Source organism: Leptidea sinapis, chromosome 13 (genome assembly GCF_905404315.1).
Source record: "Leptidea sinapis chromosome 13, ilLepSina1.1, whole genome shotgun sequence".
NCBI lineage: Eukaryota > Metazoa > Arthropoda > Insecta > Lepidoptera > Pieridae > Leptidea > Leptidea sinapis.
Genome location: NC_066277.1, coordinates 14,752,803 through 14,768,962, shown reverse-complemented (window position 1 = coordinate 14,768,962; position 16,160 = coordinate 14,752,803). Strand labels below are relative to the sequence as shown.

The following is a 16,160-nucleotide window of genomic DNA, read 5'->3' as shown; positions in this document are numbered from 1 at the left end:
CTTTTATTATTTTAACTAACGGAGCTATAAACGATCGTAAAAAAAAGTTAATTTTCACGCTTTGTCCAATATTTATATATTTTCTTATGTATATTTATTTGTCAGCGATATAGTTATAAAGCATTGTTCACATGTAAATAAAAATAAGAGTAAAACATATTGATTTTTTTTTAAATACATACAAAATGAACAAGTGAAAATTCTTTACAGCATCAAAAAATATGTATTTTGCAGTCATAATAAGTTTTATTATTAAAGTTATTGTCGAAAAATAGGCGATAAAATTTAAATTCAAATAAAAAAAATCTTTATTCACTGTAAAACATTATATTAAGTTATTTGGCGCAAGTCAGGATAAAGAACAAAAGTTACAATAACATTCAAATAAGTATAAAAATATTCATTAACAATAAATTTATAAACATTAATTTATCTCAAATCATTTGATCTCTTCTGGATTGACTAGGTTGGGGAGATTATTAAGAAGAAATCGCACCTATTTTTTTAGACTGTTACATTAAATTATATTAAATAAATCGCTTATTACTAAGAAATCCTATATTTTAGATATATTTAAGTTGTGTTTATAATGACTAGACAAAATCAAAAAAATCTGAAATTACTTCGAATTAAATCAACACTTTGAAGACGAAATGTATAATATAAATAAAATCGTTTGTGTCTCCAATCGGAAAAACAAAATAATATGTAGTGACATATGGAAAAATGAAAATAACAATTAGTTAAACACAATTCCATGTAGTAGGTAATTCCAATAAATTAATTAAAATAAATAAAAATGATATCTAAGTGCAGTGGTTTTCCAGGTTTATCCTGGGCTGTAGAACTCATTGGAATTCGTATGATTACTTAAGTTTAGCATAAGTAGTAAATTAATAATAATATTATAAATTATATGAACAAGAAATCCTGGGTTTGAATTCCGAATCAAACATTTTTATGATGAATTTTAAACGTTTGGTAGACCGTACATAGATAAGTAAAAAGTAAAAAAATACTACTTGATTGCGCAAAGCTTCATGCTCAGTTTTTTTTATTTAAAACTATTTAAATTTATTAGGACAGCGAAACACTTCCAAAATTCCCAACTAATACATACAATGATACTCTTCATAGTACAACTACAGAAATAATATTTTGATTAAATTAGTTTAGCATTTCAATAAAATATATATATATATGAATAAAAAAACTGCATCAACTCTATCAATAATTTTCACTTTATCACAAAGCAAATTTTTTTATAACTTTTGTATAATATTATAATGATTATTAATGTATATTTTATATCAGATACTTTATTATTATATAAATATATAATATTACATAATTTCTACACGAATTAATAATTAAATTATCTAATAATAGATGCGACGTTATTGTAAAGTTTAAATCAATTCATAAACTGAACACCTGAACGCAAGGTACATTAATTAAGGCTAATAGTACATCAACGCCAACGCTATGAATATCATGAGTCAAGCGCTGCCGATGTGTGCAAGGCTTAAACTTTTACTCGCAAACTTTCAGTGCAGCTTCCTTCCGGAGAGCGATGCGCCCGCGCTCAGTCAGTGCCCGGCCGTCCGAGCGACAACACGCATCTGTGCTCCGCGAGTGTTCAGCCACGCGCCACGCATGTGCTCTAGTGATCATTTAGTGTTTTGAAGTGGATACTCGGAACGGAACCGCTGGGCCGATTGGCCCGGGCGGGATGGAATCTCCACAAATGTACGACGCGGCCGGGGCTCCACCGCCCCCGCCCCAACCAGACCTGAAGAAGACCAACGAAGATAAGCGCACCTCATTCCCGCCTCCAGACTTAGACGAGCTCAATGGACAGGAAATTAGCTTGGACCTACAACACCTCATTGAGGACCAGTTTAGGGGGGAGGAGACGATGGCATTGTTTCAAGAGATCCTGCCTGGAGGAAGATCGCCCCAGCAGAGGCCTTTTGCGCGGACCACGCTGGCGTATATGCCGCAGCCTGTTCATTCAGGGGCGTCTTACGCGGCACCAGTTCAGGCCAACTCACATGAACAAGCACCACCAATTAAGGAAGAGCCACCTGAACCTCATGATTTCCGGAGAGCAGTCACTTGTGCTCAGTATACAGGCCAGTACAATGCTCAGCCTCCTGTGGGTGTCAGTGGGCCTTACGGCGGAGGGTTCACTACGTTACCGCCTCTTGGAGCTCCTCTGCTACCCCCTCTATTAAAACACAAACCTGCACCCCCTCGCAGATCTTCATCAGGCAAAGCTATTGACAAAGGAACAGACGAATACAGAAGAAGAAGAGAAAGAAACAATATAGCTGTGAGGAAATCGCGCGAAAAGGCTAAAGTTCGTTCTAGAGAAGTGGAGGAAAAAGTGAAAACGCTTTTGCGGGAAAAAGAGGCTTTACTGAAGAGGCTAGAAGCGGTGACTGGGGAGTTAAGTCTCCACAAGCAGATGTATGTGCATCTAATTAACTTGAATCACCCGGAGATCACAGAATTGTGTCGGTCAATGCTACAATTGGGTGCCCCGCATGGGCAGGATCATACACTTTGACCATAGGTAAGTGTGCGTTGTGTCTATGTGATTGTGTGTGAGAGAAGATTGTGTGTGTGTGTCGTAAAATGCGTTCGTAAAAAGGTTTTTTGTTTTATTACACGTTATGCAATTTATTGCTCGCGACTCGGAAAATTATATCAATGTAATTCATGTTATTCGAATGTTATTGAAATGAGCATAATATCGTTGGTTTATTCACATATATATTGCTAACACTGCAGTAACTTTTTTTGATTTATTTTATTTTTTATTTCAGGTAGGTATTATAAATTGTTAATTTATTTATATGATGAATATATAAATATGTATATCGTATTAAAACAATATTATACAAACAACACATATTTATGTATTATACTAGCTGACCCGACTGACGCTGCTCTGTACATAATAAATAAAATACTGTTTTTATCAATTTGTCAATAATATTTCATAACATCAAGAACTATTTCGTAAAATATGCTCCCTGTTGTTATAATGAAAATGTTTCACAGCGGAACTGTCAAACCGTGCGTCAATAAATTCTCTCACAGAAAATATGTCCATACAAAACAAATATTGGAAATAAAAATAATTATAGGTCCAAAATCTAAATAAAAACTATCCTATCTCTCAAGTTGGACTAAACTTCACTCCATGAAGTAGTCTCCATTAAAATCCGTTCATTAGTTTAGGAGTTCACTGGAAACAAACATCAGGACACTAGATTTATATATATTATAGCTGACCCAACAGACGTTGTTCTGTAGATAAAAAATACTGTTTTATAGGAATTTGCGAATAATATTTCAAAACATCAAGAATTATTTCGTAAAAAATGCTCCCTGTTGTTATAATGAAATTGTTTTACAGCGGAACTGTCAAACCGTGCGTCCATACAAAACAAATATTGGAGAAAAAAAATAATTATGGGTCACAAATAGAAAAAAAACTATCATATCTCTCAAGTTGGACTAAACTGCACTCCATGAAGTAGTCCCCTTTAAAATAATTAGTTCATTAGTTTAGGAATCCATCGTGACACGTAATTTATATATATTAAGATGACGAAATAAAAGATTTCATAGATTATAAACCAGATATTAAATAAAAGAAAGAAAATATAATTAGATTTGCTCTAAATTCTATTGTTTTCACTAATTAGTTACTTTACTAGGTACTAGCTAACTAACTGCTAAATTTAGTGCACTTTGGCAATGGTTAACTAATTTATAAAAAAAAAATATAAAATTAGTATCTATCGATGATCGCTTGTCCAATGACCTGTTCGTGTAAAACGCTTCATTAATTAATGACGATCAATAAATTAATCATCACTTGTGTTAATTATTTAAATGAAAATCGCCCTAAATAGATCTCATTTACATTTAAACGACCTTAATGGTATAATTATTTTTTATTTAATGCCCGTTGCTGAAAGGGTAAAATTTTAAATCAATCAAAATTAATTTAATTAATAAATAGTAGTTAAAAATAACCTAAATAACACGTTTATTATAGAAAACCGAACTGCAAAATAGATATATAATAATTGAAAAATTGAATAATTTTATCAAATTAATATATTGTCATCGGTCCTTCGATAAATCTACAAATTTTGAACGAAATCTGACCGTTTAAAGTGGGTCAAAATCGCGCCCAAATTAGTCGCTTACAAACAAACATACATACAGGTGAAACTAATAAAAAGTGTGATAATTGTCAAACTTGTGCTCAGTTCCTGCTACATTGCCAGCGCGGACTTAGTTTTAGATCCATAGAGCGTACTTAGACCTTGCTCAGTCTTCACTTAAGTAAAACTTAGATGAGTGTAAGCTAAATATAATGTTTGATTTCGTTGTTATAGTCATTTGACAGCTGGAGTTATACTGAGCTTAATGCCCGATTTACATTATTCCAGTCCAGAGCTGGATTACTACTGGATCAATGGAAACCGGCACTGGAATGAAAATGATCCAGTGAGCAATCCAGTGCAGAAACTGGATTGGCGGTCAACTTTTGAATCTAGAACGGCCCATCCAGCGCCATTTCAGTGCCGACAGAACAATCTGTACAGTAAACTCTTGACGATTGTCGACCGGATTGGCGGTGCATCCAGTGACAGTGGAATCATGTAGACGATCCTTCCAGCCCAGGCCATTCCAGTCCAGCGTTAATGGATTACTCGACTGGAACAATGTAAACCGGTCATAAGGCAAAACAGCCCAATTCAAAAGTCAAGTTCGCGTTTTAACACACTCTGTTTTATGTAAGTAAAGTCTGAGCATAGTCTTAGTTTGCTCTCTTGATCTCAGACTTAGACTTATAAACACGAAATCAAAGTTATTAGGACTTTCGTAAGACTATTATTTTATTTATTAATACGGCTTTACTAACGTTTTATCTTTTTGGGTACCGTTTCGGACCATTCGGAGGGCCTTCATCAGGCTGAGTGGTCCGAAACTAGTCAGTACAAACACCGATAACTCCTGATTAAAGCCGTAATAATAAATAACGAAATGAAAGATTGTGCTCAGCTTACACTCAGCAAAGTTGTACGTAAGTAAAGTCTAAGCAAAATCTTAGCCCGCTCTTATCTATAATATAAGATCTCAGTCTTAAACCAATCTCGGCATTTTAATATAAGAAATAAGAAAAAAACGGATAAGTGTGAGGCGGACTCAGCCACAGAGAGTTCCGTACATAATAATAATAATATTGACACACTTTTACACAAATTATCTTGATCCAAACTAGGCATAGCCTGTACTATGGGTACAAGACAACGATATATTTCATACAATATACTTAAACATACATAAATACAAATAAACATCCATAACTCGGAAAAAAACATCCATATTACGCCTTTTCTCGCATAGAGATCCTTTATTATAAAGATTTTTTAGTGTTTTAATAACAAATGTATAGTTTTCAGACTTTTCACTATACTTGTACACTAAGGGCCGTTCCCAATATCCTATCTACAGATAGAGATAAATTACTACCTTCTACTGTCAGTAATTAGCTGTCAATAATCTGAAGCTGTCCCAATATACCCGATAAGTCATTCTTATCACCTTATATTGGGACGCGTGACTTCAAATTTCCATATAAACTTCTATCGCTGGTAAGTTATACGTCATCCCATTGACAGGCAGCGTGTACGGATAAGGTGAGTTACCGTCGATAAGTTTATTGGGACAGAAAATTCAACAATAGTTACGATTTTTATCTCAAGTAGGCTATAACCGGAGATTGGGAACGGCTGTATGACGGTATTACTTGCAAAATTTCATCGAAATACCCATTAAATTTTGATTCCCCGAGTGTCGAATTATAAGTTTTTACAACTTAAACAGCCGTATCTTATTTTTTACGTTAACTTAGAAGTTTGATTTATTTACGTCCAGAGCTAGTAGACTTGATATTAAATATATAGTTTTAATATCAACTCGATATCACCACGCGTTCCCGAGATAAAGGGTCTTGACAGACAGTAGGACGGACAGATAGGTTCCGTTGTGATCAATAGTTCAATAGTGATCATATCATTGTTTCTCTGTTATTATAACAATATTCTTTATTATTAATTTAATATTCATTCCTTAAATGAATAAATTCGTACATCTTTAAACAGAAATGGCCAGTGTGTAGTAAGAACATGTGATTACGTAATGAAAGACTGTTTTATATGAAAAGACCGTATGGTAACTACTATAAGACTAGTTGATAACCGCGACGTCGTCCGCGTACACTCATGACTGAGCACGTACTGCGTATAAAAATCATTGTTTCTTAAAAGTTTAATAACTTTATATTAAACTAGCGGACCCAGCAAACGGTGTTTTGCCACATAAATTATTTTTTAGAGTTAAACCGTTTCTTGGACATTGCAACATTACTTTATTTTTCTAAAATAAAAGAATTTTTCTAAAATAAAGTTACTCCTCATTACATCAGCTACCTGCCAATAAAAGTTTCGTCAAAATCGGTCCAGCCATTTCAGAGATTAGCCGGAACAAACAGACAGACCGACAAAATTAAAAAATTTTATTTTGGTGTATATACCGTATGTATATTCATATACATGTAGTAAAAAACGGTTATTTCAATATTACAAACAGACACTCCAATCTTATTTATATGTATGCATGTATAGATGAACATATCGCAATATTTTTTTAATATACGGGCCAAGTTTCTTTTGAATAAATTTAGTTGACTTAATTAAATGAATCATACTATCATTAATGTATACACTTTTAAAATAAAGTCCCAGCCAATGTTCAGGCATTATCTATAAATAAATTTAATTGTTTTGTTAAAAATGTCTTTGTCTACTACTCCACACTTGAATATCTAAGTTATCCGACAACCTGGGACTAGATTATGATTATTTTATAGCAATAGCATTGACAGTACAATATATTGTACACTTAATTAAAAAGAGCGCAAAAAAAGAATGCTGGGAGAGTTTCTTGCGCCGCTTTTCTCCCTCAGAGCACCATTTGTTTCCGAAGCGGTAGTAGTGCCTTGTATATAAGAAATGACATAAAAATAATTCTAAACGTATCAATTTTGAGAAAATAAATGCCTTTTATCATATCAAAAAAATTATGAGTCACGAATCGAAATAAAAGCTATCCTATCTCTCAAGTTGGATCAAATGCACACCGTGTGCGATATTTGATTAAAATTGGTTCAGTAGTTTAGTATTTCATCACGGACACGAAAAAACAACGGGACTTAATACATATATGGTAGTTTTTAAAAATCGCTCAAGATTCTTGAAAAATTAAAAAATTCTGAGCGGCACTACAATTCCACTCGTCACCTTGAGACATAAGATGTTAAGTCTCATTTGCCCAGTTCAGTGCCCTTAAGACCGAAACACAGTAATGCTTACACATTACTGCTTCACGGCAGAAATAGGCGCCGTTGTGGTACCCATAATCTATCCGGCATCACAAGTTTGTTTTAGTGATTGCTGATTAGTTAACGTACTTTGGATTTCAGTTCAAAGTTTTTTTATATCTGTAATAGTTACGGAGTAATCTCCTGATCACACTTAACGATTACACCCTGTATAAATAAAGCAAAACTTAATAAATACAAAACAAAAATATTTTCATTTCGCCATTATTATAATCGTCTTCATGAAGTTTCGTCGAATGTCTTGTGCTCTCAAACACTCACCATCCTTTCATAGTTTACGAGTACACTGAAATTTAAAGAAATCTTGATGTCCACTTTTTCATTGAACAAAATAATTTAGAGTTGTAATATAATAAATAATTTTATTTGGATTCAAGCGAAAATAATCGTGAAAAACTAATGTTTCTCAAAAACGTATAGCTCGACCTGCAGACTCGTAAACATAATTACTTTATATATATGTTTTTAAACTTTTATCATCGCGGAACTTTAACATTGTAATTATTGTGACGGATACTCACGATATATATTTTATTAAAATACCGAAATTTCGATCCAATTGCATGAATCGTGGTCGCGGCGGAACTGCGGAGGCGGCGAGAAACTCTTGACACATTGACACTTGACACTAATAGTACATCAATCCGTCCACGAGATTTCTGATTTCCTAATTCATGACAAACACCACTGACGACGTCCATACTTTTGGGTCTTTTTGTTGCATTTGTACTGCAGAGTGAGACCACGAAATTCCACGTTTGCGATAGTCTAAAACCACCCACCCTATTAATTTCCTCCCGATTCATGCAGTTGGATCGAAATATCGGCACCAAATTAATAAAATCGTGAGTACCCACTATGACACAGCAAAACTTGGTTAAGTGGGACCTGAATAAATGTGAAACCTTCATAGCTGGAGCTTATGCTGAGGTCCCAACACTTTAGCACTGAATTACCTCTTGTTATTGGGACGAAACAAACCTTCATAACTAGGTTTCGTTCTATCGATTTATCATCATAGTTACCTATATGTAACTCGGACAGTGATTGAATTTAATATGCATAAACCTCTGTAGCAGAGGTAAGGTTTGTTTTCTTACCTATTTTTATTCTACCCGCAAATTCCACACTTACGTAAGTAATTTTGTGACTCAATGGCCTTCAGTTATAGTTTTGCTTTACTTATCACACGGGTGTTTATTTGAAAAATGTCAAAACGAAGGCTCAAATCTTTACCAGTAAGTGAGAACGGAAAGTGGTAAGTGTGATGTCTGTGCCGAATTAAATGTGCCAAAATCTACTATTAATCTAGAATACATAATTCGAAATAATATTCTGAAGGACAAGGAAAACTTAAACGTGTACGTTTATCAGAATGTCCTGAACTTGAACAGTCTTTGCTAACATGGATTATGCAACTTTTCAGTGGGAGGCTCCGGATGCCGGCTAGATTATGGGTACCACAACGGCGCCTATTTACGCCGTGAAGCAGCAATGTGTAAACATTACTGTGTTTCGGTATTTAGGGCGCCGTAGCTAGTGAAATTACAGGGCAAATGAGACTTGACATCTTATGTCTCAAGGTGACGAGTTGTAGTGCCACTCAGAACTTTTGGGTTTTTCAAGAATCCTGAGCGGCACTGCATTGTAATGGACAGGGCGTATCAATTACCATCAGCTGAGCGTCCTGCTCGTCTCGTCCCTTATTTTCATAAAAAAAATCTGAGACACTGGGTAAGTGGAACACTTCTATAAGTGAAACCAATTTACAGGTCCATAAATATAATAATTGCTTTAGTTTCTAAAATGTCCATTTTTATTATTATCTTATTCCAATTTTCTCACAGTCCACTTTGAGTCATACATCTATGTTTTGTCACGTGTGCCAACTAACTATTCACATTACTTACGCAACCCATTGGAAAGTCAGTCGATACTCATGCGTTGTATTTCAATGGTGTAAAGGTTCCTTAAGTTAATATCATATTCGTTTCTAACGTTGAAATATTTAACTCTAATTTATTGAGTTTTTATACCACAGATTATATTCCATGCAGTTTCAAGATGTGCAAAGAATATGGAGTTAAAAAGGAGACGTGGTGATTTTTATTAGAATGGGAATGATGAGACTTTTTTATGACAATTAGGGAAGAGACGAGCAGGACGTTCATGGTAATTGATACGCCCTGCCCATTACAATGCAGTACCGCTCAGGATTCTTAAAAACCCAAAAATTCTAAGCGGTACCATAATTACGCTCGTCACCATGAGACATAAGATAGTAAGCCTCATTTGCCCAGTAATTTCACTAGCTACGGCGACCTTCAGACCGAAACACAATAATGCTTACACATTACTGCTTCACGGCAGAAAAAGGCGTAGTTATGTTACCCATAATCTAGCCGGCATCCTCTGCAAGGAGCCTCCCACTAGTATTGGAGGTTGAAGTTAAAATGTATAAATGGTAGTAATATAATAACTGTCATTGCTTAATATGTTATAATATATTTAATATGAATGATGGTGTGCGTACATATATTAAAGTATTTTAAAATGAGAAATATATACTATGAGCTTATCGTAGGGCCAAGGTTATTTCATCCTCACAGAGTGATAAATTAATGAGTGAACCGTTCAGGAAACGGACCTACCAAGATAATTATCAAGTACGTATATAGACTCTACTCCAGTCTAAAACTATAACTTTAATCGTGGTTTATTGAGTTCATAGGATCTAATTATTTTTGAGGTGAAAACTTATTTAGCGGCATAGAGCACTTTTCTTTGAGTATAAAATGTTAAACTCGCGTCAGGACACGTGACCTGATCGAAGATTCGTAAGACTGTCGTTGAAATTATTGATGAAAGTTGATTTTTCTGAGAGATAAACTTTTTATTGTAAAATAATTGTAATAATTCTGAAGTGTTAATTTTTTTATGTAATATAAATTGTCATTTTAGTGTACGATAGCGCAATAAATGATTATTGTATTTAACCACATAAATGCTAGTACCTTATACTGACATTAGAATTCGTTGGAAATGATTTCCTAACCATTCCAAAATATTCAAAAATGTACAACGTTAATGTTCAAATTTTGACTTCTGCCGGCACTCCCGGAGTGCAACCCGCTATTTTCTTTACTAATGCTATTGGTTAGTAAGAAAACTAATCGAAATTCCCTTACTTATATGGGCAATATTTTTAACCACTGATTGTAAGTTAAAATTTACCACACCTTTGGAAAGACTTATACCTCAGGCCTGAGAAGAACAGCTACCTCCTTTTAACTATTAAATTGTTTTACATACTATATATTTTCTATGCGTTGGTGATTAGAACCTCCTTTTCGCACGAGTGGTATTGTGGACTAAATCATCTATATGATGGTATCTTTTACAAAAGAAATATACGATTTTGTAGGTGAATGGAGATTACCAGAGGCTCTTTTGCACCGGATGCCGGCTAGATTATGGGTACCACAACGACGCCTATTAAGCATTACCGTGTTTCGGTCTGAAGGGCGCCGTAGCTAGTGAAATAACTGGGCAAATGAAACTTAACATCTTATGTTTCAAAGTGACGCAGTTGTAGTGCCCCTTAGAATTTTTCAATATTCTTGAGTGGCACTGCATTGCAATGGGCAGGGTGAATCAATTACCATCAGCTGAACGTCCCGCTTATTATCATACCATATCGTCCCAACTGCCAATATCACCAAAAAGTATACTGGGATCGTTAAGTTTGCGCGGAAGGAGACATTGAAATAGCGATAATATGATCACTAAATACCAACAACGGGGATAATTTTACTCTTTGAAAATATCTCTTGGCTATTTTCATTTCTGTTTTTCCAACGTTCTTGCGGAGTTCGCTATCTCGGTATTGTTATCCTATGGTTTGAAAGTGAATGATGAACGAAAAGTAAACGAATGTCTTAACCGACAAAAATCCATGTTCGGTTCTTTCTTCTAACATGACATGAAATGCTATAACAATTCAATTTTGTAGAATAATAGAGTGAAGTATCAAATATTGACAGATTGTTTATTTCTATTCGTGATCAAGGTGACAAATGACATCTCTGCTCTGACAACTGTAAACTGACAAATGCTTTGGTTAGTGGTTGGTAAAATGCGTTACCTTTAACCCTTGAATGACAGTAGTTACCAGCCTAGCGAAAGTTTAAAAAAGCGATTCCCTCGATTATATAAAATGTGCAGTCATTGATAGATTGACAGATGACGGCTATAATCTTGTTTAAAACGGAGATAGCCGAAATCCACTACGTTACTTGCGAGTAAGACTTACTCCAGTATGGTCGTTCCCGCCCTTATTGGTTAACGATTAGTTCTGGAATAATTTATCCTCGGACATCAAGTCAAACTTTCATTTCAGTTGTGATATAGCTGTCAAATGCGGCTATTCCCGAACCGATACGAAGCCCCTCTTAAGACTTAGTATTGTAGATATTCATTAGCATCGATTTATCTCTAAAAATAAAAATAAATAAATTTGATGTTGTCTCAATAGAAAGAAACATTGACTGTCACCACTGAGCCTCCGGTTAGATCTTCGCTCGCCGCCAACCAATGTGTTTTCGGTTTTCTAATTCTTAAGTGCGTCTATAGGACGCTTTCTAAGGTCGGCAACGCTCCTGTGATTCCTCTGGTGTTACAATACAGTATATGGGCTGCGGTGATCACATACTATCAGGTCACCCGTATGTATAATTTTATTTATGACAATAAGGGACGAGACAAGCAGGACGTTCAGCTGATGATAATTGATACGTCCTACCCATTACAATGCAGTGTCGCTCAGGATTCTTGAAAATCCCAAAAATTCTGAGCAGCACTACAATTGCGCTCGTCTCCTTGACACATAAGGTGTTAAGTCTCGTTTACCCAGTAATTTAACTATATGCATGTATGTATGTATTCCATCTTTATTAAAAATACTTAACTCAATCTAGATAAATTAATATAATAATATTTTATAACAGCTGGCCACGATTATAAAACAAATGAAATTCCTTCTAGACATCAACTGATCGTTATGAAAATTCTTATAATCAAATCATTACACAAAATTAAATTTAAAAACAAAAAAAAATATGTACAATGTGGGACTCGAACCCGCGTCTTCTCGGGTTCCGTGCAAGCGCTCTTCCACTGTGCCAATGGTTAGAGTGACGTAAAGTTCATAATTCTAGTTATCAAGATTTTTGTTTTTAAAATTAATTTGTGTAATTAATCCCAGAAGCGAGTAGTGTAGTGTAAGTGGTAACCACTTTAAAAAAATAACAAATTACTTAGTTTTGTTACCCGTAAATCCAGATACGGGACCGTTGAATAAAAGAATATGCCAAAAATAGTATTAACCTACACACAAAAATCTTGCCTCGTGAATTTAGTATTCAAATTTGTACGTGCGAAACATTCGACTTTCATTTTCAATGCATTATTCTCATTCGAGGATCAACTCTAATAGGTGCTAATAAGGCTGCAAATAGCGTAGTGGGTGTTAAAATTTTCGCCTTTTGCCCCACTTACCAACTGTTAGAGCGTTTGGATGATTCTCAACTGTAGCCGTATCGAAAAAGTTTGAATATGTTTTAAAATTGTAATATTTAAACCTACGTTTGCTAGCAGACGATCTTTGAAGAGAGATAAGCAGGGTATCACCTAACATAGATTGATGCCTGGATGGTTAATTTAATATTTTCACTTCCAATTGTTTTTTGAAGCTCATTTTGGCACTAAATGGCAATGGAAAGGGCTGTACTCGGAATTTCCCTACGAGATTGAATCAGAAATGAGGAGATCCGTAGGAGAATCAAAGTCACCGACATAGTCCAAATGATTGCGATACTGATGTGGCAGTGAGCAGGGCACGTAGCTCGACGGACAGATGGCCGTTGGGGCAGTAAAGTCCTCGAATGGCGACCACGAACCTGTAGACGCAGTATTGGTACAAGATGGACCGACGATCTGGTCAAGATCGCCGGGATAAGTTCGATGAGGACAGCGGAGGAACAATCGTCGTGGAGATCTCCAGTGGAAGGCTCCGTTGCACAGGATGCCGGCTAGATTATGGGTGTGGTACCCATTTGGCGCCCGTTTCTGCCGTGAAGCAGTAATGTGTAAGCATTACTGTGTTTCGGTCTGAAGGGCGCCGTAGTTAGTGAAATTACTGAGGAAATGAGATTTGACATCCTATGTCTCAAGGTGACGAGCGCAGTTGTAGTACCGCTCAGCATTTAGGGTATTTTAAGAATCCTGAGCGGCACTGCACTTTAATGAGCAGGGCGTATCAATTACCATCGGCTGAACGTCCTGCTCGTCTCAACCCTTATTTTCATAAAAAAAAGATCTTTGGGGGAGTTGGCTTAGTCCATCAGGGGACGTCTTCCTGCTGAATGATGAATCAATGTGGCCAGTCTAAATCATCAGGGTAGTAAACAATGGCTTCTCCATTTTGATTTGATTATAGTTTGTCTATCTTCCCAGTAAATGAACAGACCAAAATTGAATGCCAATTTACTGTTATGAAATCATCACATAACATAGTAATAAATATATGAATTCTAGTTTCGTATTAAATAGTAATTTATTCCAATTTTAAAGTATCTTTATCAAAGACAACACAACCAATTGAACACAAGAGTATATTACGAATACTTATATAAAGTTAACGATCCATTTCTATTTAAAATGTCGTCTTTAAAAGCCTTCGCTCTTAAACTTTCACCTAAAGCCATATTGGTAAATTTAAAACAACTTAGGTGTTCAGTTTCTTTTAAAGCTTCTTAAGGACTAATTTTGAAAGCAGGTTTTCGACTGTAATTTTTCGTAACAGGCATATTTTGTTCATTTATTTTTATTTATTGTAAAGATTTAGCCACGCATAATATGTGTATATAACAAATGAATTAATTTAAGATATTATTAAAATTTTACATACAGCTGGGATAGAAATCAGAGCAAATAGCACTGACAGGAGATTAAGGGCTACTCGTAAAGACACTTAAAGACTGATAAAAATACTCTTTGAGGATGCTGTATTTGAACAAAGAAAAGATTATCCCCCTTATTCATAATAGTCTGCTAACTTAAAGCATTGCTAATTCTCATTCTGTCTTCTTCTATTGACCTAAGTCAGAATGAGAAAAAACACTCCTTAGCGGCTGTTTTAAGTTAGGGGACCAGTATGAATATCTATAGTTATAATTTTAACCTTGAAATATAGATATTTTTAATATATACATTGTGCATACTAGGAGCAATAAGCAATAAGTGATATGTGAATATATTTTATGATAATTTTTCAAATCAAATCAAATCAAGTCATTTATTTGCATAGATTGATGCACCAATGTACCCAACATTGGTGTTACATTATAATCATAGGTGCTAACAATCTGCCGGGTAGGCATGCAAAAATAATATTTTACAACTGAAAACATGCAACATAAAAACCACATTATTTATAAAAGTCTACTATCCATCATAATATTATTAAAATGTGAAAAATAAAAATTGTTTACTAAAAATGTCAATTTGAAATATCTAAATTAACTTATTCTAATGACTACAGATTCATGTCTGTTAAATACTCTTTAACTAAATAATATTTCTTCGTCATTAAAAATTTCTTAATTTAATTTTTAAAAGAGTTACCCCCTTATTCATAATGGTCCGCTAACTTTAAACAGCCGCTTAGGAGTGTTTTTTCTTATTCTGACTTAGGTCAATAGAAGAAGACAGTGAGAATTAGCAATGCTTTTAGTTAGCAGACTATTATGAATAAGGGGGTTAATATTTAAGTTTTGGTCCGCTTATGATGCTGGTAGTTTAATATACAGTTGAGGAGCTATATTAAATATACTATTACCAAAAAGTGCCGTTGTATGCCGCGTGAAACATGTTTTATTTTTTCTGCGTTTACTATCAGAGTATCTAAATAGTTGATCATTTGTCACAAGCACGGGAAAGTAAGCATTTTAAATTTATCAAAATATGGTTTACAGGAATCAGTGGGGCCTAAATGAAATTTAAAGACTCTATCCTTTTCTGTGGAATTTCCCCAAAATATGATCCCGTACCCAATAATTCATTTTGGCAGCTGCGGTACAAGAAGTCATTGCTAGTGCATTTTATTTTAGTAATGGATTCTTAATAATATGTACCTAGAACATATTATCACAAGTCACTTAAAACTAATTCTCAATTGAATATTCCTAAACGCCGACGTAAGTATGATTCAATGTTGTTTGAGTGTGTGTGTAGAATTTATATGAGTAGTTGTGCGTTAACACACTTTCACTTTTTCGTTAATGCCTTTGTGTTCTGGACGTTGGATACAGGATTTCATTTGGCTATGTGAAGATTTTAAAAGTTTTTTCTTTTAACCTCGTTTATTATTTATGTATAAACTGACGAAGTGTTCAGTTTTCTTGCTTTTCTTTGCTTTTATCATTTGATTTCTTAAATGATTAGGAATACTGTATATTTTTGAAGTAACCGACGGATAGGGAAGTTTTAAGAATATTTTTATGTATTTTTGAATGAAAGTAAAGATCTTAAAACTTAAAGATCTCTTAAATTCTTTGGAATTTTTATTAACGATTCTTCAAGAGTTTTTCAAATACAATTCTAATCGTAT

At 34.5% G+C, this 16,160-nt stretch overlaps 1 protein-coding gene across 1 annotated transcript in view; it reads left to right on the top strand.

Moving 5' to 3' along the window:
* Nucleotides 1-1,598: 1,598 nt before the first annotated feature.
* Nucleotides 1,599-16,160, top strand: part of LOC126967665 (CCAAT/enhancer-binding protein) — a 33,794-nt gene continuing 19,232 nt past the window's right edge. Inside the window, exon 1 of the mRNA XM_050812249.1 lies at nucleotides 1,599-2,578. Within this exon, the coding sequence (XP_050668206.1) occupies nucleotides 1,733-2,572 (840 nt within the window). The 5' untranslated portion in view covers nucleotides 1,599-1,732 and the 3' untranslated portion in view covers nucleotides 2,573-2,578. The remainder of the gene's footprint in view (nucleotides 2,579-16,160) is intronic.